This window comes from Natator depressus, chromosome 2, assembly GCF_965152275.1.
Source record: "Natator depressus isolate rNatDep1 chromosome 2, rNatDep2.hap1, whole genome shotgun sequence".
Classification (NCBI taxonomy): Eukaryota; Metazoa; Chordata; order Testudines; family Cheloniidae; genus Natator; species Natator depressus.
This window is the reverse complement of record NC_134235.1, coordinates 101188492-101211923: the sequence shown is the minus strand read 5'-3', so window position 1 is coordinate 101211923 and position 23432 is coordinate 101188492. Positions and strand designations below refer to the sequence as shown.

General features: G+C 43.4%; 1 protein-coding gene across 2 annotated transcripts in view; it reads right to left on the bottom strand.

Annotated features, from left to right (window-relative positions):
• Window positions 1-21794, bottom strand: part of ATP9B (ATPase phospholipid transporting 9B (putative)) — a 283165-nt gene extending 261371 nt beyond the window's left edge. For both annotated transcript variants that reach the window (XM_074944742.1, XM_074944743.1), the window contains exon 1: window positions 21593-21794. In XM_074944742.1, the coding sequence (XP_074800843.1) occupies window positions 21593-21687 (95 nt within the window). In that variant the 5' untranslated portion in view covers window positions 21688-21794. The remainder of the gene's footprint in view (window positions 1-21592) is intronic.
• Window positions 21795-23432: the final 1638 nt, after the last annotated feature.

Here is a 23432-nt window from a genome sequence, read left to right as displayed (position 1 = left end):
ACAGGCTGGTAATCCTAACTTCATGACTAGGTAAACTGGCTGAAACTAAATTGGTTGTGGAAAGAACTGAATTAGCATACACAGATGAAAACAATAGGTTGGGGAAGAGACAACATGGCTTTTGTAAAGGGAAATCATGCCTCACCAATCTATTAGAATTCTTTAAGAGTGTCAAAAAGAATGCGAACAAGAGTGATCCAGTTGATACAGTGTACTTGGATTTACAGAAAGACTTTGACAAAGTCCACACCACAGGCTCTTAAGCAAAGAGCTACCCCGTGGAAGGAAAAGGCCGGGGTAGAGACCGTCGAATCGTGGAAGTCAACGAATCGCTACGCAGGTGGTGTCGGAGAGAAGGCTTTGGATTCTTTGACCTTGGGATGGTGTTCCAAGAAGGAGGAGTGCTAGGCAGAGATGGGCTCCACCTAACGAAGAGAGGGAACAGCATCTTCGTGAGCAGGCTGGCTAACCTAGTGAGGAGGGCTTTAAACTAGGTTCACCAGGGGAAGGAGACCAAAGCCCTGAGGTAAGTGGGGAAGTGAGATACCGGGAGGAAGCACGAGCAGGAGCGTGTGAGAGGGGAGGGCTCCTGCCTCATACTGAGAAAGAGGGGCAATCAGCGGGTTATCTCAAGTGCCTATACACAAATGCACAAAGCCTGGGAAACAAGCAGGGAGAACTGGAAATCCTGGCAAAGTCAAGGAATTATGATGTGACTGGAATAACAGAGACTTGGTGGGATAACTCCCATGACTGGAGTACTGTCATGGACTGATATAAGCTGTTCAGGAAGGACAGGCAGGGCAGAAAAGGTGGGGGAGTTGCACTGTATGTAAGAGAGCAGTATGACTGCTCAGAGCTCAAGTATGAAACTGCAGAAAAACCTGAGAGTCTCTGGATTAAGTTTAGAAGTGTGAGCAACAAGGGTGATATCGTGGTGGGAGTCTGCTATAGACCACCGGACCAGGGGGATGAGGTGGACAAGGCTTTCTTCTGGCAACTCGCAGAAGTTACTAGATCGCACGCCCTGGTTCTCATGGGAGACTTCAATCACCCTGATATCTGCTGGGAGAGCAATACAGCGGTGCACAGACAATCCAGGAAGTTTTTGGAAAACGTAGGGGACAATTTCCTGGTGAAAGTGCTGGAGGAACCAACTAGGGGCAGAGCTCTTCTTGACCTGCTGCTCACAAACCAGGAAGAATTAGTAGGGGAAGCAAAAGTGGATGGGAACCTGGGAGGCAGTGACCATGAGATGGTCGAGTTCAGGATCCTGACACAAGGAGGAAAGGAAAGCAGCAGAATACGGACCCTGGACTTCAGAAAAGCAGACTTTGACTCCCTCAGGGAACTGATGGGCAAGATCCCCTGGGAGAACAACATGAGGGGAAAAGGAGTCCAGGACAGCTGGCTGTATTTTAAAGAATCCTTATTGACATTACAGGGGCAAACCATCCCGATGTGTAGAAAGAATAGTAAATATGGCAGGCGCCAGCTTGGCTTCACAGTGAAATCCTTGCTGATCTTAAACACAAAAAAGCAGCTTACAAGAAGTGGAAGATTGGACAAATGACCAGGGATGAGTATAAAAATATTGCTCGGACACGCAGGAGTGAAATCAGGAAGGCCAAATCACACCTGGAGTTGCAGATAGCAAGAGATGTTAAGAGTAACAAAAAGGGTTTCTTCAGGTATGTTGGCAACAAGAAGGTGGTCAAGGAAAGCGTGGGCCCCTTACTGAATGAGGGAGGCAACCTAGTGACAGAGGATGTGGAAAAAGCTAACGTACTCCATGCTTTTTTTTTTGCCTCTGCTTCACAAACAAGGTCAGCTCCCAGACTGCTGCACTGGGCAGCACAGCATGGGGAGGAGGTGACCAGCCCTCTGTGGAGAAAGAAGTGGTTCGGGACTATTTAGAAAAGCTGGATGTGCACAAGTCCACGGGGCCAGATGCATTGCATCCGAGAGTGCTAAAGGAGTTGGCGATGTGATTGCAGAGACATTGGCCATTATCTTTGAAAACTCATGGCGATCCAGGGAAGTCCCGGACGACTGGAAAAAGGCTGATGTAGTGCCCATCTTTAAAAAAGGGAAGGAGGAGGATCCTGGGAACTACAGGCCAGTCAGCCTCACCTCAGTCCCCGGAAAAATCATGGAGCAGGTCCTCAAGGAATCAATTCTGAAGCACTTAGAGGAGAGGAAAGTGATCAGGAACAGTCAGCATGGATTCACCAAGGGCAAGTCATGCCTGACTAATCTAATTGCCTTCTATGACGAGATAACTGGTTCTGTGGATGAAGGGAAAGCGGTGGACGTGTTGTTCCTTGACTTTAGCAAAGCTTTTGATATGGTCTCCCACAGTATTCTTGCCAGCAAGTTAAAGAAGTATGGGCTGGATGAATGCACTATAAGATGGGAAGAAAATTGGCCAGATTGTCGGGCTCAACGGGTAGTGATCAATGGGTCCATGTCTAGTTGGCAGCCAGTATCAAGCGGAGTGCCCCAAGGGTCAGTTCTGGGGCCGGTTTTGTTCAATATCTTCATTAATGATCTGGAGGATGGTGTGGATTGCACCCTCAGCAAGTTTGCAGATGACACTAAACTGGGAGGAGTGGTAGATATGCTGGAGGGTACGGATAGGATACAGAGGGACCTAGACAAATTGGAGGATTGGGCTAAAAGAAATCTGATGAGGTTCAACAAGGACAAGTGCAGAGTCCTGCACTTCGGACGGAAGAATCCCATGCACCGCTACAGACTAGGGACCGAATGGCTAGGCAGCAGTTCTGCAGAAAAGGACTAGGGGTTACAGTGGACGAGAACCTGGATATGAGTCAACAGTGTGCCCTTGTTGCCAAGAAGGCCAATGGCATTTTGGGATGTACAAGTAGGGGCATTGCCAGCAGATCAAGGGACGTGATCGTTCCCCTCTATTCGACATTGGTGAGGCCTCATCTGGAGTACTATGTCCAGTTTTGGGCCCCACACTACAAGAAGGATGTGGAAAAATTGGAGAGAGTCCAGCGGAGGGCAACAAAAATGATTAGGGAACTGGAACACATGACTTACGAGGAGAGGCTGAGGGAACTGGGATTGTTTAGTCTACAGAAGAGAAGAATGAGGGGAGATTTGATAGCTGCTTTCAACTACCTGAAAGGTGGTTCCAAAGAGAATGAATCTAGACTATTCTCAGTGGTAGCGGATGACAGAACAAGGAGTAATGGTCTCAAGTTGCAGTGGGGGAGATTTAGGTTGGATATTAGGAAAAACTTTTTCACTAGGAGGGTGGTGAAACACTGGAATGCGTTACACCTAGGGAGGTGGTGGAATCTCCTTCCTTAAAAAGAAAAGGAGTACTTGTGGCACCTTACAGACAGTGCCACAAGTACTCCTTTTCTTTTTGCGAATACAGACTAACACAGCTGTTACTCTGAAACCTCTCCTTCCTTAGAAGTTTTTAAGGTCAGGTTTGACAAAGCCCTGGCTGGGATGATTTAATTGGGGATTTGTCCTGCTTAGAGCAGGGGGTTGGACTAGATGACCTCCTGAGGTCCCTTCCAACCCTGATATTCTATGATTCTATGAAAGTAAGCACACCTGGGACGAGAGGAAAGGTCCTCTCATGGGTCGATAACCAGTTAAAAGATAGGAAAGAAAAGGTAGAAATAAATTATCAGTTTTCACAATGGAAAGTGGTATATCACAATATCTCCCAAGGATCTATACTGTTCAACATATTCATAAATGATCCAGGAAAGGCATAAAACAATGAGGAGGTAAAGTTTGCAGACGATACTACATTACTCAAAATAGTTAAGCCCAAAGCTCACTGTGAAGAGTTATAAAGATCCCACAGTTAAATGACTGGCCAACAAAATGGCAAATGAAATTCAATATTGATAAATGCAAAGTAATGCACATTTGAAAACATAATCCCAACTATACACACAAAACGATGGGGTCAAAATTAGCTATTACTACTCAAAAAAGGGATCTTGGAGTCATCATGGATAGTTCTCTGAAAACATCTGCTCAATGTGCAGCAGCAGTCAAAAAAGCTAACAGGATGTTTGGAACCATTACAAAAGAGATAATCTCATAATGCCACTCCTTGAATACTCCATACCATTCTGGTTGCCCCATCTCAAAAAATATACATTAGGATTGGAAAAAGTAGAGAGAAAGGCAACAAAAATAATTGGAAGTACAGAACAGCTTCTATATGAAGAGAGATTAAAAAGACTTGGACTGTTCAGTTTAGAAAAGAGACTGGGGGGGAGGATATGACAGAGGTCTAAAAAATCATCAATGGTATGGAGGTGAGTACGGAAGTGTTATTTACCTCTTCACATAACACAAGAATGAGGGGCCCCCGATACAATTAATATGCAGGAGATTTAAAATAAAAAAAAGGAATTACTTTCTTCATACAATGCACAGTAAACCTGCAGATCGTGTTGCCAGGGGATGTTCTGAAGGTCGGCACGGTCAGATGCTACTGTCAGATGATAAGATACCGGACTAGATGGACCATTGGTCTGACCCAGCATTCCCATTCTTAGGATCAAAAGAGTGACTATGGAAGTGAACTGGGTAAGTGCTCCAGATTACGTATATATGAATTTACAACTATACCACAGCAGTTCGACGATGAAGCTAAGACCGGCAGGTCAAATAAAATGAGAAGCAGCAAAAGACAGACCTGAAATGTGGGAGCAAGTCACTTAGGGACAAGAACACCTCATTACCTGTGGGAGAACACTTTTCACATCGTGATCACTCCATATCTGACCTGTCAGTTCTCATCCTCGAAGGAAACCTCCACAACTTTCAAAAGCCTGGTAGCTTAAATTCATAACTTTGCTAGACACAAAAAATCATGAAATAAACAGACACAGTGGATTTAAGGCTTATACAACAATCTATAACCCACCAGCAACCCCTACAGCTGTCTTTTCCTGGAGGGGTCTTAACAGGCCACTTCACCTTGAATGGTCCCTTGAAATGTGTGCTAACTTCTTTTGTTAAACAATCTGTTTCACCTTGTATTTAGCTGTGACACTTTGAGTACCTTTCCCACACCTGAAGAACTCTGAGTTATGCTTCGTCTACACTGGAATGTGAATGACAAAATTTGTATCGTTCAGAGATGTGAAAAAAATGCACCCGAACGACACAAGTTTTGCAGATGAAAAGCACCGGCATAAACAGCACTTTGTCATCAGGAGAGCTCTCCTGCCAACAAAGCTACCACCGCTCACTGAGGGTGGAAGTTTTTTGCTGTCAAGAGAGCTCTCTCCTGCTGACAAGTAGCGGCTACACTGAGCGCCTTTTAGCAGCACGGCTGTGTCGCTAAAAGGTGCATAGTGTAGACACAGCCTAAGCTCGAAAGCGTCTCTCTCTCACCAACAGAAGTTGGTCCAATAAAAAATATTACCTGACCTGCCTTGTCTCTCTAATATCCTGGGACTGGAAAGGCTACAACAATATTGCATACAACATTACGAATAACCTGTCAGGCAGGCAACTATTTTCATATAGGATCAGCTCATATATGAAATGAAGAGCAAAGGTTAATCTCAGTCAGGATACATCCTAAAATATTCTGTGTATGATGATTTTAAAGGATTTCTTTATTATTTTTCCAAACTCTAAATGTTTATCTGACCACATTGTGTTGTATATTTTCTTCTTTGATTTTTCCTTCAGTGAGAAAATCCCACAGGAAAGAATTAACCAAAGAGAATTATGCGTGAGAGCCCAATCTTGTCAGAATAAGAAATACATGTATATGCACAACTAGAAATCAAAGCTGCTCTTGTGAATGTGGTAATATTTATAGAAAAAACTGATGCTTAATCATACTTACTTTTTTATTAAGCAAGTATTATATCATCATATTACAAGTAAATATTTTCTTTAAAAAATCAGTTCCAGCTAGCTTTGCGCTTTTAAATATTCAGCTTCATTGCATCATGTTTAGTAACCTTGATTTCAAAATGCAGCCTTTGAACTGGCAAGCAATTTATTCCATTTCAAAAGGAATTTTCTTATTGTGTTAGAAAATTTTACTTCAGTATTTAGAAACAATAAGATGATGAATAATGGATTTTTCATAGCCAACATAAGGACAAAAATCTCTATTTCTTTGTTATCTAGTTTCTTGCACACTTAATTGCCTGAAGCTCTGATTCTCCTTGAGTGACAAACCAATTAAGTATAATCCTAGAAACTTTTATTAAAATAGAGAAGAACTGAAAGCACCATGAACAAAGAAGACAGAATGTAAGACATCAAAACTCACAGTACAGATGCTACTAAACCAGATATAGAAAAGTATCTTGACAAAAATATGGCTTCCTAAGGAAAAAAGAACATTAATATTAAACAACTTTCAACAAAACCTTACTACTGTAAGGAGTATCACTGAAATAGATTTAAGTGAAAGGAAACAGTACAATAAATACTTTTAAATTAACTTTTAATATAAACATCTAGTATGAAAATTACACCTGTTTCTCTGCATTGCCTATATCTATATATCCTTCCAACTTTGATGGCTCATACTGATTTTTTAAGCAAATTATTGCTTTTAGCGAGCACATTACGTTTCAATTGCATATTACATCTACTACTGAAATCATACAAAAATCATACAAAAATCCACAGTCCTTTCTTTGAATCAATCATGTGAAATAAAAGATTATATGAAGCAAAATGTAGTTCAATATAAACAGGGAGGAAACAGGCCATACATCCCTTTGGTAAATTCCACCCCTTCCCCAAAACTGCTATGGGTCCTAACCCAAGGAAGAGAGTCGCAGCTTTCTGGGGACAATCACAGCTGCATAGCTTGTTCACAGACAGCATCAACTCAACTTGCAAAAAGAAAAAGGCCAAAAAACAAAAAAACACAGAGGAGGAGTGGGTTAGCACATCCATCAACACCACTCCCTTATCATCATTCGTATTATGGGAGCGCCTAGAAGCCACAAGTAGTACAGGAGCATAATGTTGCGCACTTTACAAATAGTAAAAGACAGTCCTGCTCCCCGATAAGTTTACAGAGCAAATTCCCTTAAATCCAAAGTCCAATGACCATACTGCACACAGGCCAAAATCCACTATAATTAGCCATATTTCATGGGGAGGAAGAGGTGAGAAGCACTTCTGAGGATATGCAGTCAAAGAATCAACTGTGTGCTTAGCAAAACTATATATTTTTAGGGCTTTGGTTTTGTTTTATGTCATGAGTAATCAGTTTGCATAACCATGTCAAAAGTGTGTTAAAAACAAACTGCTGTTCACCTACTACCACACCTACAAGTGTACAACTCATTTTCCCATCTCTGAAGATATTTATTGACATATCGAGTGATATCATGATACAGATTTTTCTTTAAAAGAAGATACTTATAACCTATTTCAGAGCATCTGCTGAATCTCAAAGAAGCTGAGATCTTCCCCTCATCCTTATTTTTTACATCCCCATCCTTACATTGCACTAACATGTTGGCTGAAGTGAAATGGACAAGATTCCTTTGCAGCACATTAATACTGTATTTATGCAGCGGAATGGAAAAGGATAGGAGAAACTGATGCGGACCATGCATCAATCCCTCCCATAGATACACACACTGCCTCTAAAATCTCTTGTTCCCTATAGGCTCAAAGAACAAGATACATGCTTTTTTATCTCTTCCTTCCACTACGGGGCCTGAAATAATACACCATAAAAGCTGGCATGACATTATGTATAGAAAAAGTGATCGTATCATTTTTTACAGGTTTTTATTAGTCAGTCAAAATAGGAATTTCCACAGGAAACGTCTGTTTTCAACAACAAACTGAAAAGCTTTTTAGCAACTAAAGAGCAAAGAATTTAGCTGGTCAGGTGAACACTGCCAGTGTGACAGATATGGCAATTTCCTGCAATATTCTGGAGAAAACCTACTGAATTAAGTTAACCCTTACTGAATTTTAAGTATTTTAGGAGTTCATTGTATTAAAAAATGCCAGTAATTTGTATTATTGTGGCATGGTAACATCCGGGAGGAGACCTGACTAATGTAAAACCCTGGGAAATGTCATGAGGATTTTCTGAAACTATGTAAGCTTTTTCAAGTTTAGTGGGTTCTCCAGGAAGTCTCTAGGGAGACTAACATAAATATCAGCTCCTCCAGGTATGCAAGAACTTAGTCTTTGAAACTTTACAAGGAGGAGTGGACATTTTGTTTGCCGATTACATGAAGACAGATCAAAACCACTCAAACTAGATTAAAGTGACTCTTAGCTTCATGGGTATGCTTGTTCCGAGCCAAAGCAGTAACCACTGAAAACCCGCTTGGCTGGAGTACAAAAGTTGCTTAACTGGCCAGAACTCTTTCTGGAGTTGGGGGATGACCTCTAGTAATATTAGAATGTAGGTAGGTTCTTTTATTGTTTTAATGTTTTCTCTGTAATGTTTTCTTTACCTTAAGAATAAATGTGCTTGTTTAGAAAGAGCTCTGTTGTAACTAAATAGCTGTGGCAGTTACACTGTTTATAGCTGAGGAGAAAATCAGAGCAGGCCTGTTTAGGCAATTTGACTTTGCTAGGGAATAACAGCGTAGACAAGGAATTGTGCAGTCTGGGAATACCCTGGTCAGGAAGGAAGATGTCTCCACCCACGAGAGGCGATGGCTGGGGAGTCAGAAGTCTGACAGTAGGTGCCCTTGCTGGACCATAGAGGGGAAATATAGGTGGTTTCCATGAACTGTGACAGTCAGTAAAATCGGAACACATCATCAGGGCACCAGGAAAAACCAGTAGTTCCACCCTTCTCTCTTCTACTGACTGATAATATTCTGTGCACTTCATCACCTCATTCCTGAGAAAGCTACCACACCCTCTATCTTTGAAGGATGACAAATATAATTCCCCCCCATTTTATAGATTTGATACCTAAGAGGTTGCACAAAGTCACTTATGAAATACTGGGAATACCAGGGACCACAGTCTATGTAGTGACTCTCAGAAGACTGGTGTAGTAGAGGAGAAGAAAAGGTAGCTTTAAGCCATGTTTGTCTGTCCTAGAATCTGAGCTGCTCCCATTCTAAATTAGATTAATAGATTCCAAGGCCAGAAGGGATCATAGTAATTATCTAGTCTAACCTCCTGTATAATACGGACCATAGAATTGTCCCAAAATAATTCCTAGAGCATATCTTTTAGAAAAACATCCAAAACCCATTATCTGCTCTAATTTAGGTAACCTTTTATGACTGCTAACAGGCTTCTTCTCAGCCCAGAATTTTCAAAGCACTGTGTGTTATGGCCAGTCCTCCTCCTGTCCCTGACAAGTCTCTTCTACCACTGACACACCCCAACACCGGGAACTGCAAGGGGTAGCAGTGAAGGGTTACGTACACCAGTCCTATAATGCCACTGAACTGTGGGAATTCTCCTGGGGCAGTTCTGTCCACAGAACCTGGGGCAGTTCACAGTTCCTGTATACCACAGAAGTTGCATGAAGAGGTTTTAGTAGGGACTAGAAAGTGGCCCCAGGTCTCTAATATGACAGACCCAAGTTTCATCCATTTAGCCACACTGCCTTTCAAAATAAACATGCCAAATCTATGCATTCAGCTATGCTGTCTAACCACTAGACACTCCTGCCACACCAGGAAGAGAAACCAATATTCCTGGTTCCCAATAGCCTCTGATATTTAATAAGTAGTAGTATAAAACGTGTTGCATCCCCATTTAGCAGCTACTGCACATGAAACATAACAGCATACATAAGCTACCAGCTACTTTAGTTCAAGTCACAGAGGTTAGTGTTGTAGATCTAAAGGCCCTCAGTTTCAACCAACCTTGCTGGTATGACCCCAGGTGGGGAAGGAGTGTAAATTCCACTTGATGAAATCTGGTCTATCAACTTGCTTTTTAAAAAAAAAAAGCTATGCATATACACACACAACACATTAAAAGAATGCTACATTTGCAAAATCCTCAAGCACTCAAAACTTAGGAAATACCAGTATTAACATTCCACCCTTGTGCATATACATTATGATGGTCGTCTTATATGACTGGGGGGCATGGATCAGCGTTCACATCGTACCCCGTCAGAACCCAGCACAGACTGGGGAAGCTAATGATCCAACCAGCGGACCAAATTTGGTGATGAACCCTGGTCACATGTCACTTAAGATGCATTGTACATACGGAGTTTTGACTAACCCAAGTGCACATGAGATTTGCAAAGAAGATGATGATGACCTGATTGTATATAATTGCATTTCAAGACCCCCGGCCTCATTCTGTGCACTGTATGGACAATGAGTAAGTTAGAAGGCTGCAAGAAGAGAATGGGCTCTTGTGTTTATGGCATTAAATTGAGTCCCAGGAAAGAAACACTTTATCATAGAGTCATCACAGAATCTTAGAACTGGAGGGGACCTGAAGAGGTCATCTAGTCCAGTCCCCTGCACTCAAGGCAGGACTAAGTGTTTACCCCTAGTTCTGCCTCGGACTTCACAGGTAATACTAGGCAAGATTAACAGAATGCACCCTCCAGGGGACAGAACTAAAGTAGAACTTGGGGCTTGGGCTTCAGGGCTGATTCATTGCTGTGTAGACTTAAGGGCTCCAACTGGGCTCTAGGATCCTGTGGGGAGGGTGGGTGGGTGGAAAGTGAGAATGCAGAAAGGAATCTGTACAACAAGCATCTTTTTTATACCAGGCTACAACCAAGTTATTTCCTCTCCTGTATAGCCTCTTCCTGCAGTTTTGGTGGCATTTCAGTCTTCTCCACCTTTAATGTTCTTTTAAATAGAAACCATCAATACCTTATTAAACTTAAGAGTTTATTCTCACAAAAATCAGGAATTCAGAGTTGAAGTTCCCACATTAACTTTAACTCTGCTCCCTTATGCATTCATATCACAACAGAATTTTTCATTACATAATATAACATATCACGTATTAGTCAGCCAATGCAATAAAATGGAAAGTAATAGCTCTTTCCATTACTGTACATGAATCAACACGGCACATTATTACTACAAATGCCATTAAGGTGAATTTTAACAGTGTTCCACCAATAAGACAGAGTAAATTGAATTGCTACTAGAATTTCACATTGCTCCAGATGTTAAATCATGAATAATTTTTAGTGAATGTGGGGTCCATGTAATAGCACTGCAGATCTGAATGAGTATATACTATATTCTTGCCACAGAAGCTGCCGTAGCCCTAGTGGAATGTGACTAGTTTGTAGCACTCTTCAATACATAGTCTAACCCATTTGAACAAGTGTTGTGATGAAATAGCCTGACCCTTACTATTATTTTTTCAAGAAAGGTAGTTGGGGGACTTCCTAAAGTCTTTAGTCCCATTTAAATATAACGTTAATGCCCTTTTAGCATCTTACATGCAGAGTTTTGACTAACCCAAGTGCACATGAGATTTGCAAAGAATACCGGTAGACTGATGAACTGGTTAAGATGGAAGTCACTTACCACCTTCGGTGGGAATTTAAAAAAGATCTCAAGTCATCTAGAAGTAGAGTGCAAAAGCATCTTCTGTCACTGATGTGTTTAGAGACCATTCATATAGCTTTTTGGGGGACGTGGGGGGGGTCCCTGCTGAGTTGATCTGTTAGATGGTTGTTTTGTCTGCCAGATGTTCAGCAATAGGGAAAAATATTGCCATAGGTGCACCAGTCCCATATTTCCTCAGCTTCCTTGCGGTTGTATGGAATGACCCCCTTCCTGTTTGTTCACATCAAACATAACTCTTGCATTGTCAGTAACCACTTGGACTATTTTGTCATGTAAATGAGGAAGAAACTATTTGAGAGCCAGATGGATTACCCTCAATTTGAATACATTCATATGTAGTTGTTTTTACAAGGAAAAGTCTACATTGCCCACGTTACAGCACAGCCGCAGCAGCGCTGCCTGGGCAGTGTAGACATGCTTTAATCGCCAAAGGAGAGCTCTCCCACTGATTAAAAAATACCCCGAACAAGTGGTGGTAGCTTTATCGCCAGGAGCACGGCTCCCGGTGATAAAGCGCTGTCTAAACTGGCGCTTTTCAGCTCTAAAACTTTTGTTGATCAGGGGGTGTTATTTCACACCCCTGAATGACTAAAGTTTTAGCATTGGAAGTGGCAGTGTAGACACAGTCTAAGTGTTTCCAATGACCATGAGTTGTTAGGCTGTTGAAGTGAGTTTTCCATCCGAGGCTGGGCACATATGAAGTGACAGTTGTGGAGAACTGAATGCCACTCCCTTCAGGATGTCGTAGTTTCATGTCCACCACAGGGATAGGAGCAATTTTGGGAGAGTTAGCTTCAACTATGTCTAAATTTGGCAGACAATGTTTTGTCAGCCAACCACTGTAGAGCTCTCATTCTGAGATGAGTATATAAGATTACATATGATGTCAAGGCCATGAGACCCATCAGCCTGAGGAAGAACAGAAGTGGCAGGGATTCTCTTGAAATTTGAGAATGGCAGACGGAATCTTGAAGAATCTTTCCTCTGGAAGGAAGGCTCTTCCTGCTTGGGAATACAGAATCATACCAACAAAAGGGACTCTCTGTGTAAGAAGGTGTGATTTCTTCCAAGTCCCAATTTCTCAAAAGTGAACATGTGCAGTCCATGCTGATGGTCAGAGACTCCAGTGATGAAGTCATCCAAACAGAAGTAAATGTAAATATCCTGTCTCTTCAGATGTTCTGCCATGTCCGAGAAGCCGTTTGTAAAAACATGAGAGGTGATAGAAAGGCCAAAGGGGAGGACGCGTAGTGATCCTCCCTGGCCAGTATGTGAAGGTATGATAGGTACATGGAAATATGCATTTTTCACATCAAGAGGTCCAAATCAATCTTGAGTAGACATGGAGGGAATTACAGATGTAAGAGAAATTCAGGAAACTGACCTCTCTGATGAAAGAGTTGAGCTTTTACAAGTCCCAAATAGTTTGCAGACCTTCCTCTTCTTTTGGGATCAGAAAGTATCTAGAGTAAAATCCCTTTCCTCTGAATATCTCTGGTGCCTTCTTGATGGCCTCTGCTTCCAATAAAAAGCAAACTTTTATTCTTAGTAAGTTTTCATGAGAGGGCAGAGAAGGGACAGGGGTTGGGGGAGGAATGAAGTTGAACTGTATTGAATAACCTTCGTACATTATTTCTAGGATCCACTTGTCTGTGATGATGGTATTCCAATTGCTGAAATAATAGGAGAATTGATCTCCAAAGGTGGGGGAGGAAGTAGATTGATCTAAGATTGGTTTGTAGCTCTCGTGTCTCATGACAAAACTGTGGTCTAAAGCCTGGAGTAGAAGACGAAATTGTGTCTATTTTGAGGATGAAGCTAAAACCTCTTTCTCCTCTGTTGTCAACAATGAGATTGTTCCTGTTGGTAAGGACACCTCTGGCTGAAATACAAAGATGAAGATGAGGAACGATACTGCTGCCTGTTGTATCTGAAGACCAGTGCTACAAACTTTCTCCACTCAAGAAAGGGATCTTGAAATCACCATGGATAGTTCTCTGAAAAACATCCACTCAATGTGCAGCAGCAGTTAAAAAGCTAATAGAATGTTAGGAACCATTAGGAAAGGGATAGACAGTAAGTCAGAAAATATCATAACGCCACTACATAAATCTATGGTATGCAGACATGTTGAATACTGCTTGCAGTTCTGGTTACCCCACCTCATAATATAGATACTGAGTATTAGAATTGGAAAAGGTACAGAAAAGGGCATCAAAATTATTAGGGGGATGTAACTGCTTCCACATGAGGGAAGATTTAAAAATAATGGACTACTCAGGAGAGACAACTAAGGGGAGATATGATACAGGTTTATAAAATCATGAATGGTGTGTAGAAAGTGAAAAGGTCATTGTTATTTACCCCTTCACATAACACACAAAGCAGAGGTCACCCAATGAAATTAATAGGCAGCAGGTTTAAAACAAACAAAAGGGAGTACTTCTTCAAACAATGCACAGTCAATCTGTGGAACTCGTTGCCAAGGGGATGTTGTGAAGGCCAAAACTATAACTTGGTTCAAAAAAGAATTAGATAAATTCATGAAGGACAGGTCCATCATTGGCTATTAGACAAGATGATCAGGGATGCAACCCCATGCTCTTGGTGTCCCTAAACTTCTGACTGCCAGAAGCTGGAACTGGACAACAGAATGGATCATTTGAGAACTGCCCTGTTCTGTTCATTTCCTTTGAAGCATCTGGCACTGGCCACTGCTAGAAGACTGGATACTGGACTAGATGGACCATTGGTCTGACCCAGCATGGCCATTCTTATTTTCTGATGCTCACAGAATCTGAACAAAAAACAAGTGATTGTAATGTGAAATCAAGGTAATTATGAATGAGGTATTCAAACTCCTGTGAAATTTTTGGTTCAGATTACAATCAGTATATGTTTTCCTGCAGAACGTTAGGTGCTTATTTACCTTTATTTCCACAAACTGAAGATCACTAAATATTTTTAAAGAAAACTGTCTTGTATAAAGCTTCAGCTTTCATAATGTAATTTACAGGGAGCATTGGGATTTTAAATATTTCTTCGCTTAACACTAAGATCTGCTTTAAAAAGCTGTTAAATAAAAGCTAGATACATTTATTGTCTCTCTCCCCCAAAAAACTCTGTTCCTGCTGACTGAGTAGTAGATTAACAATTCAATGTATATGAACAAAAGTTAAACATTTCTGTTTTATTATCTTTCTATTCTGAACAGTTTTGTCACCACTTGTCAAACCAAACAGGCATGGATAAGCACCCTAATGGCAGATCTATACTTAAAATACTGGTGCACTTGCACTGCCATAGCGCTTCAGTGAAGATGCTACTACACTGACAGTAGAGCTTCTCTCATTGGTGTACTTAACTACCCCCTTTCACGGAGGTGGATTATGTTGACAGGAGAAGCCGTCCCATTGATATAGCGCTGTCTACACGAGCGGTTAGGTCAGTATAACTACATTGCTCAAGTGTACATTTTTCACATCCTGAGTGACAGTTATGCAGATGCAAGTTTACTGCGTAGGCTTGGTCTAAGAAATACAGTATTTCTCAGCAGTCTTGGCTTTCTAAGAATAGTTGTAGTTGAGCGAGAGAGAGAGAGAATGAACAGTATCTATCTATTATAGTTTCTCCCATCCCCTCAAAACAATGAACATGATGGCCTTTGCTTATTTTTCACTCAGTCATATGAATTTCCGAACAAAATAAGGATATGTGAGTCAGCTGACAATACTACAGAATTGTATAGCTAAACTACCTTGACAAACAGAAAACAAGAAATAGATTCTGCCAATTCAATCCTATACTTTATCTTTCTTTCCAATAAAAAGTGAGTCAGACTTTTTTTTTTTTTAAATACTTCAGGTTTTAAAGATGCAGAGAAGAAATATGCAGGACTTAGTGGTTGGTTCTGCAGCACTGGAGTTTCTGAACTACAATACATGGCACACACATCCCTATTCTAGCACCAGACCACCTTGCCACAGACTACGTCAACAGAAAGGACTACTTTTCCTGATAATGCAAGTGCTGGTGGATCACTAGGGATGCTTTACCAACATCAGTGTGGGCTGGTCAGGGAAGGTGCATGACACACACATCTTTAAGAACGCAGGACTGTTCAGAAAGTTGCAAGCAGGGACTTTCTTTCCCAATCAGTCGATTACCATTGGGAATGTTGACATGCCAAAAGTGATCTTGGAAAAACCAAGCCCACCCCGTGCTCCCATGGCTCATGAAGCTGTACACCAGCAATTGCAACAAGGACAGTTTCAACTACAGGCTCAGCAGTTGCAGAATGACAGTTGAATGTGTAGTATAGACCAGGCCAAATATGAATTAAGATCACATTCATTTTAGGTGAATCTGCTTGACTTTTGTAGGGGTTATGGAAAGTCCAAGCATTTTAGCTAAGCCTTTGGATTTTCAGGGCATTTCCATTTCAGTTTGACCACGTCTTCAATGGTCACATGCAGAGGGAGAGATATGGATTGGTTTTGGAGCCCGAGAGGAACTACTTTCCGGTAGTCTCTTTCCTGATCACTTGGAGCCTGCTCTGGAACAGATCTGGTCAGGAATATTCTGAGAAACAGGGATTTCACAGGAGCTTCTTGGGGCTTCTACCAAACAAACAACCCTGGAGCTGGCAATCCCAGGACACAGAGCTCCAGGACAGCCACTCCATGAGAACAGCTCCAGGGCTTGGAATCCCTTGGCACCAGGGACCGCAGTTGGGGAACATCATTGCTGCAAAACCATCCAGAGCCACAGTCTTGTGTAGCCGGAGGTGATTAACAGCACTGCACCCCTACCAGGGCTTCCAGGCTCCATGCCACCGGAACTGGAATCCTGGAACAGGCATCCAGAGTCCACAACTACAGGGCAGCTACACCATATGGAGTGTCCTGGTGCCAGGGATCCCAGGGCTTCCACAGTCCATGGCTGTGGGGCAGCCTCACCATGCAGACTAGGGCCAGGGATACATAGGACTTCCAGACACCCAAGCTGCTTGATTCCCACAGCCTGGGGAGTCAGGTGCCTTAGGAGTTTGAAAGCCTGGGGGTCCTCAACTCCAGAGCATTCTGCATAGTGGACTGCCCCAGAGCCACAAACCCTGGAAGACTCAGCAGCTGCTGACTGAACTTGACCTGATTCTTTGTCAGTTTCGCTGAGCCTATGAGGGAAGGGCAGCAATGAAATTGACCCAACTGGGCAATTTCACTTGGTATTTAGTGGTGGGTCACAGTGAAACTTAACAGAATCAGTCAATTTCAATCAGCATACTTCCCTTCAGACACACAATGTGGAAAATTTACCTTTTCTGAGAAATTTCAAAACGTCAAAATTTCCTGTAAAATTGAAATTCTGAGGTTCAATTACTTCTACTCCTGAGCTGCCACCATCCCCTTCCCAAACCTGCCATAAAAAGAGGAAGGATATAAAAATTAATAGCTGAAATAATTACCCGCATGCCAGGAAAAATGGGAGTCTGAGAAAACTCACCTTCCTGGCACTGTCCAATTCCACCTCATTTTGCATATCCATAAGTCCGCCCTCCAAAGTTGTAGTATAGATATACCCAGTCCTGTACGGCAAACTGAAAATTTAAATTCTTTGCAGCCCCTTTAAGATAGATTCTTTAAGGTCATTAACTGATATTCTCAATTTGCCCTGCCAAACCACTTCCTTCCAATAGCAGAAAAGCTCTGATCCTGTATTCAGTTTTGGGAAAAACTAAAACTCTTTAGTATCTTTTTAAAGTGAAGGACTAATGCCTTGTTTACACAAGGAAATTGTATGGTCTAGAAATTAGTTAAGTTTGTGTAATCCTCTTGTGTATAAGTTACTTCAGTTTGAGGAGTACCTTATATCAATTTAATTTACGCCAATTCCTTAGGGTCTTCAGACATTGCTAAGACCAATGTTTTTTCTCCTACAGTACAAAAGATGATGACTGCAACACACAAAGCAAGGTAAAAGCAGCAGCTCCCTGCTACATTTAGGTACTGTGTCACCAACTGCTCCAGAATATATACAGAATCGTAAGTGACTGAAAGAACAGGAGTATTTGTGGCACCTTAGAGACTAACAAATTTATTAGAGCATAAGCTTTCGTGAGCTACAGATCACTTCATCGGATGCATTCAGTGGAAAATACAGTGGGGAGATTAATATACACAGAGAACATGAAACAATGGGTGTTACCATACACACTGTAACCAGAGTGATCACTTAAGGTGAGCTATTACCAGCAGGGGAGCGGGGTGGGGGGGGTGAACTTTTGTAGTGATAACCAAGGTAGGCCATTTCCAGCAGTTGACAAGAACGTCTGAGAAACAGTGGGGGGGGGGGGGGTGGAAGGGGGAATAAACATGGGGAAATAGTTTTACTTTGTGTAATGACACATCCACTCCCAGTCTCTATTCAAGCCTAAGTTAATTGTATCCAGTTTGCAAATTAATTCCAATTCAGCAGTCTCTCGTTGGAGTCTGTTTCTGAAGTTTTTTTTTTATGAAGAATTGCCACTTTTAGGTCTGTAATCGAGTGACCAGAGAGATTGAAGTGTTCTCCGACTGGTTTTTTGAATGTTATAATTCTTGGCGTCTGATTTGTGTCCATTTATTCTTTTACGTAGAGACTGTCCACTTTGACCAATGTACATGAAAGAGGGGCATTGCTGCCACATGATGGCATATACCACATTGTTGGATGTGCAGGTGAACGAGCCTCTGATAGCGTGGCTGATGTGATTAGGCCCTATGATGGTATCCCCTGAATAGATATGTGGACACAGTTGGCAAGGGGCTTTGTTGCAAGGATAGGTTCCTGGGTTAGTGGTTTTGTTGTGTGGTTGCTGGTGAGTATTTGCTTCAGGTTGGGGGGCTGTCTGTAAGCAAGGACTGGCCTGTCTCCCAAGATCTGTGAGAGTGATGGGTCGTCCTTCAGGATAGGTTGTAGATCCTTGATGATGCGTTGGAGAGGTTTTAGTTGGGGGCTGAAGGTGACGGCTAGTGGCGTTCTGTTCTTTTCTTTGTTGGGCCCGTCCTGTAGTAGTAGGTGACTTTTGGGTACTCTTCTGGCTCTGTCAATCTGTTTCTTAACTTCGCCAGGTGGGTATTGTAGTTGTAAGAAGGCTTGATAGAGATCTTGTAGGTGTTTGTCTCTGTCTGAGGGGTTGGAGCAAATGCCGTTGTATCGTAGAGCTTAGCTGTAGACAATGGATCGTGTGGTGTGGTCTGGATGAAAGCTGGAGGCATGTAGGTAAGCATAGCGGTCAGTAGGTTTCCGGTACAGGGTGGTGTTTATGTGACCATGGCTTATTAGCACTGTTGTGTCCAGGAAGTAGATCTCTTGTGTGGACTGGTCCAGGCTGAGGTTGATGGTGGGATGGAAATTGTTGAAATCATGGTGGAATTCCTCAAGGGCTTCTTTTCCATGGGTCCAGATGATGAAGATGTCATCAATGTAGCGCAAGTAGAGTAGGGGCATTTGGGGACGAGAGTTGAGGTAGCGTTGTTCTAAGTCAGCCATAAAAATGTTGGCATACTGTGAGGCCATGCGGGTACCCATAGCAGTGCCGCTGATTTGAAGGTATACATTGTCCCCAAATGTGAAATAGTTATGGGTGAAGACAAAGTCACAAAGTTCAGCCACCAAGTCAAGAATTATAACATTCAAAAACCAGTTGGAGAAAACTTCAATCTCTTTGGTCACTCGATTACAGACCTAAAAGTGACCACTCTTCAACAAAAAAACTTCAAAAACAGACTCCAACGAGAGTCTGCTGAATTGGAATTAATTTGCAAACTGGATACAATTAACTTAGGCTTGAATAAAGACTGGGAGTGGATGTGTCATTACACAAAGTAAAACTATTTCCCCATGTTTATTCCCCCCCCCCCCCCACACACACACACACACACTGTTCCTCACAGGTTCTTGTCAACTGCTGGAAATGGCCCACCTTGATTATCACTACAAAAGGTTCCCTTCCCCCTCTCCTCCCCCCCCCCCCCCCGCTCTCCTGCTGGTAATAGCTCACCTGATCACTCTCTTGTTACAGTGTGTATGGTAACACCCATTGTTTCATGTTCTCTGTGTATATTAATCTCCCCACTGTATTTTCCACTGAATGCATCCGATGAAGTGAGCTGTAGCTCACGAAAGCTTATGCTCTAATAAATTTGTTAGTCTCTAAGGTGCCACAAATACTCCTGTTCTTCTTGCGGATACAGACTAACATGGCTGCTACTCTGAAACCTGTCATAAGTGACTGAGTTCAGGTCCTAATAAGTTAAATAAAACCTTTTTGTTCATCAAGTCCTAAGAGCAACACTGTATCTTCACTGAGTTATCTACATTCCTATAAAATAAAACAAGCTCGAATTAGAACAGCCACACTGCAAAATAACACTCAAAAAAGGGTGATTATGTTAGTAACTGACAAGTTGTGTTAACTCAAGATATACTCTATACACCAAAGGTATATCTACACTGCAGCTAGGAGCAAGCCTCCTAACCAGGCAGACAGACTCACATTAGCAGGGCTTGAGCTAGCATGCTTGTGGACATTGCAGCTCAGGATGGAACTCAGGCTCTCAAGCCCAAGGGGTCAGGTGGGCTTGAGAGCCTAAGCTCCAGCGCAAACCACAGCATCCACACTGCTATTTTTATTATGCTAGCTCAGGCCCAATTAGCATGAGCATGTCTACCTGGGCTGTGAGGTCTGATTTCAGATGCTGGGTAGACATACCTCTACAGGTTAGCCAAGTCAAGTCAAAAAGCACTACCACATTCAAATTAAGATGTGTCATGCATGGACAGGACTCAAATTTGGAACAACAATCGAGTTCTAACTCAAGTTAATTATGCCACAAAGACAAGCCCTTCCTGACTTGCTGAAGGTCACAATGCAAGCCAGGGGCAGCGAAGGGAAGAGAAGCCACATTCCTGAACCAGCCATGACACAGTGCTCCATCATGTTTTAATAAATATTTCTGTCTTTATTTTAAGTAAAAATAACACAAGTATGCCCTGATCCTGCAAACACTTAAGCATGTGCTAAGTTTTGTGCAAATGAGCAATTTCATCGATGTCACATAAAACTGAGCACATGCACAGGGGAATGCAAGATTAAAGCCACCTTCTCTGCAGCTCACACTACAATGTAAGGCTCTTTGAATTGCTATGTAAAAATAGTAAAGGTACATGGTTAAGACAAAAAAAGCATTATGTATACATTGCGTGGTAGATTAGCGAAACAGACTTCTTTAAAATCTTATTTACTTTGCACTATTTATGCTACTTGTTCATTTTTTTTTTAATTTTTCAGCTCAAACAATGAAAATAGGCTCTCTGTGCCACTGTTGATGATGAAAGTAACCAGCGTTCACATTTAAAACCAAACACATAGTTATCAACTTTTTTTAAATGAAAGTTAGATCACACTTTAGATACCACAACCGCTTCCTAACCCTCATGCCCAACTTCATGGCTTCACAATCTCCCCTGACCGCTGTGCAGATCAACGGAAAACAGGACAAATGGACCAACTTACTGTGGGAATAATGACACTGCCTATGGATGATGGGGCAGACAAAGCCTCCTTTGTCAAACACAGGAGCGACAGGACTGAGACTCCTCTCCACAGCCCCTTACACTAGGCTTACAGGACACCTGAGGCGTCCCTCACCCTCCCCTCCCTCGGAACTCCTCTGACTCGACCCCCCAGCCGCGCTGAGAACTGGAGCAGTGACCTCACACACAGCTCCCCTGAAACCCTCACTCCCCCACCCCCAGGCCAGCAGGGAGACTCCTCTCCTCCCCCACCCCCACAGCCGATGGGAGGCCTGGCAGTGCCCGGGGCTGCCACCCACCCCCACGCTTCACCCCTGCCCCACAGGGAGCGGAGAGAGGGGATCCCGGCCCCGTGGAGAAGCCTGCGAGGTGGAGCGGGTCTCGCCAGGCCGGGGCCCCTCCCATCCCATCGCCACGGAGCTCAGGGGTTCCCTTCCACGCCCCACCCCCGTCCCAGCCCCAGCCAGTACCGGTTGTGCCTCTGCGCGGCGGGGACGCTGGTGTAATAGGCCGCTCGCCGCTGGGTGCTGCGTGGCACCGGGTGCAGCGGGATGTGGTCCGCCATCTTGCCTGCCCGGAACCGGCTCCTGTCCGTGAACCGTCACCCGACGTCACCCTGCCGCGCAAACACCACGCGCGAGGGACTGCCGGAGACACTTGATGTCACCCACAGCTGATGGAAGGGGCGGTGCCAAGCGCGGCTGCTATATAAACAAGTGGGAGGGGCTTCCGCGGCTGCCCCACCCACTAGCCCGTAAAATGCGCGCGCTGCCGCGCTCTTTCTCCAGTTCCCAGCGCGTGCGGGTGGGATGGGGGTGTCCTGTCGGGGACGGGGTGGAAAGGCTAGCGCAGGGATTTGTGGCGGTGCCCATGGGAGGGAGGAAATGCAGAGGGGTGGATAGAGGCTGACTGCAGGGCCGCAGTGTTGCGTGGGGAGGGGACTGTGCATGAGGTGGTGGCTGAGGGGTGCAGGGACGGGGAGCCTGAGCTTATTCGTCTTTGGTAATTTCGCTCTTTTTGTGTTTTCACTTTAAAAATACGAATTGACCTTGTTGTGCCAGTGAAGACGGGGAGCTGGAGCTGTACCCGCAGGAGGTGAGGGGCCTGTGGCAGGCAGCACAGTGCGTGTATGCCTTGATTCCCTGCCCTTCTCTCGGGACTGAATTCCCGTCCAAAGTGCATGAGCCCTCGGCCTAGAGCTGAGGAATGGTTAGTGGGAGCTCTGCCCTAGTGATGCTGAGAGAGTTCACATTCACCTTAGCTCCTGCTGGCTTTAAAATCTGGATTAATTTTTGCTTGGGAAAAAGTTACAGATGCTTAAAATACTCTTATGCCAAATCTTCAAGAGGTAGTGAAATATTCTTTGTCTACATTTACACCTCCTACTACAGAGTAGCTGCTACCCCACCAAAGCAGGGTGGGGGACTATATGAGAATGGGAAAATGAAACAATAGAAACAGGCAAGTCCTCTTGTCACCATTCAGACAGAAAAGCAAAAGTAAAAAGCATACATTTTGAAAAATCTTTGCTTTTTAGGTTTCAGAGTAACAGCCGTGTTAGTCTGTATTCGCAAAAAGAAAAGGAGTACTTGTGGCACCTTAGAGACTAACCAATTTATTTGAGCATGAGCTTTCGTGAGCTACAGCTCACTTCATCGGATGCATACTGTGGAAATTGCAGAAGACATTATTATATACACAGACACCATGAAACAATACCTCCTCCCACCCCACTCTCCTGCTGGTAATAGTTTATCTAAAGTGATCATCAAGATGGGCCATTTCCAGCACAAATCCAGGTTTTCTCACCCTCCGCCCCCCCCACAGACAAACTCACTCTCTTGCTGGTAATAGCCCATCCAAAGTGACCACTCTCTTCACAATGTGTATGATGATCAAGATGGGCCATTTCCTGCAGAAATCCAGGTTCTCTCACCCCCTCACCCCCCTCCAAAAGCCACACACACAAACTCACTCTCCTGCTGGTAATAGCCTATCCAAAGTGACCACTCTCCTTACAAGGTGCATGAAAATTAAGGTGGGCCATTTCCAGCACAAATACAGGTTTTCTCACACCCCCCACCCCCATACACACACAAACTCACTCTCCTGCTGGTAATAGCCTATCCAAAGTGACCACTCTCTCCTTACAACGTGCATGAAAATCAAGGTGGGCCATTTCCAGCACAAATCCAGGTTTTCTCGCCCCCCCCCTCCCCCCCCGCCAAACACACACACACAAACTCACTCTCCTGCTGGCAATAGCTCATCCAAACTGACAACTCTCCCCACAATGTGCATGACAATCAA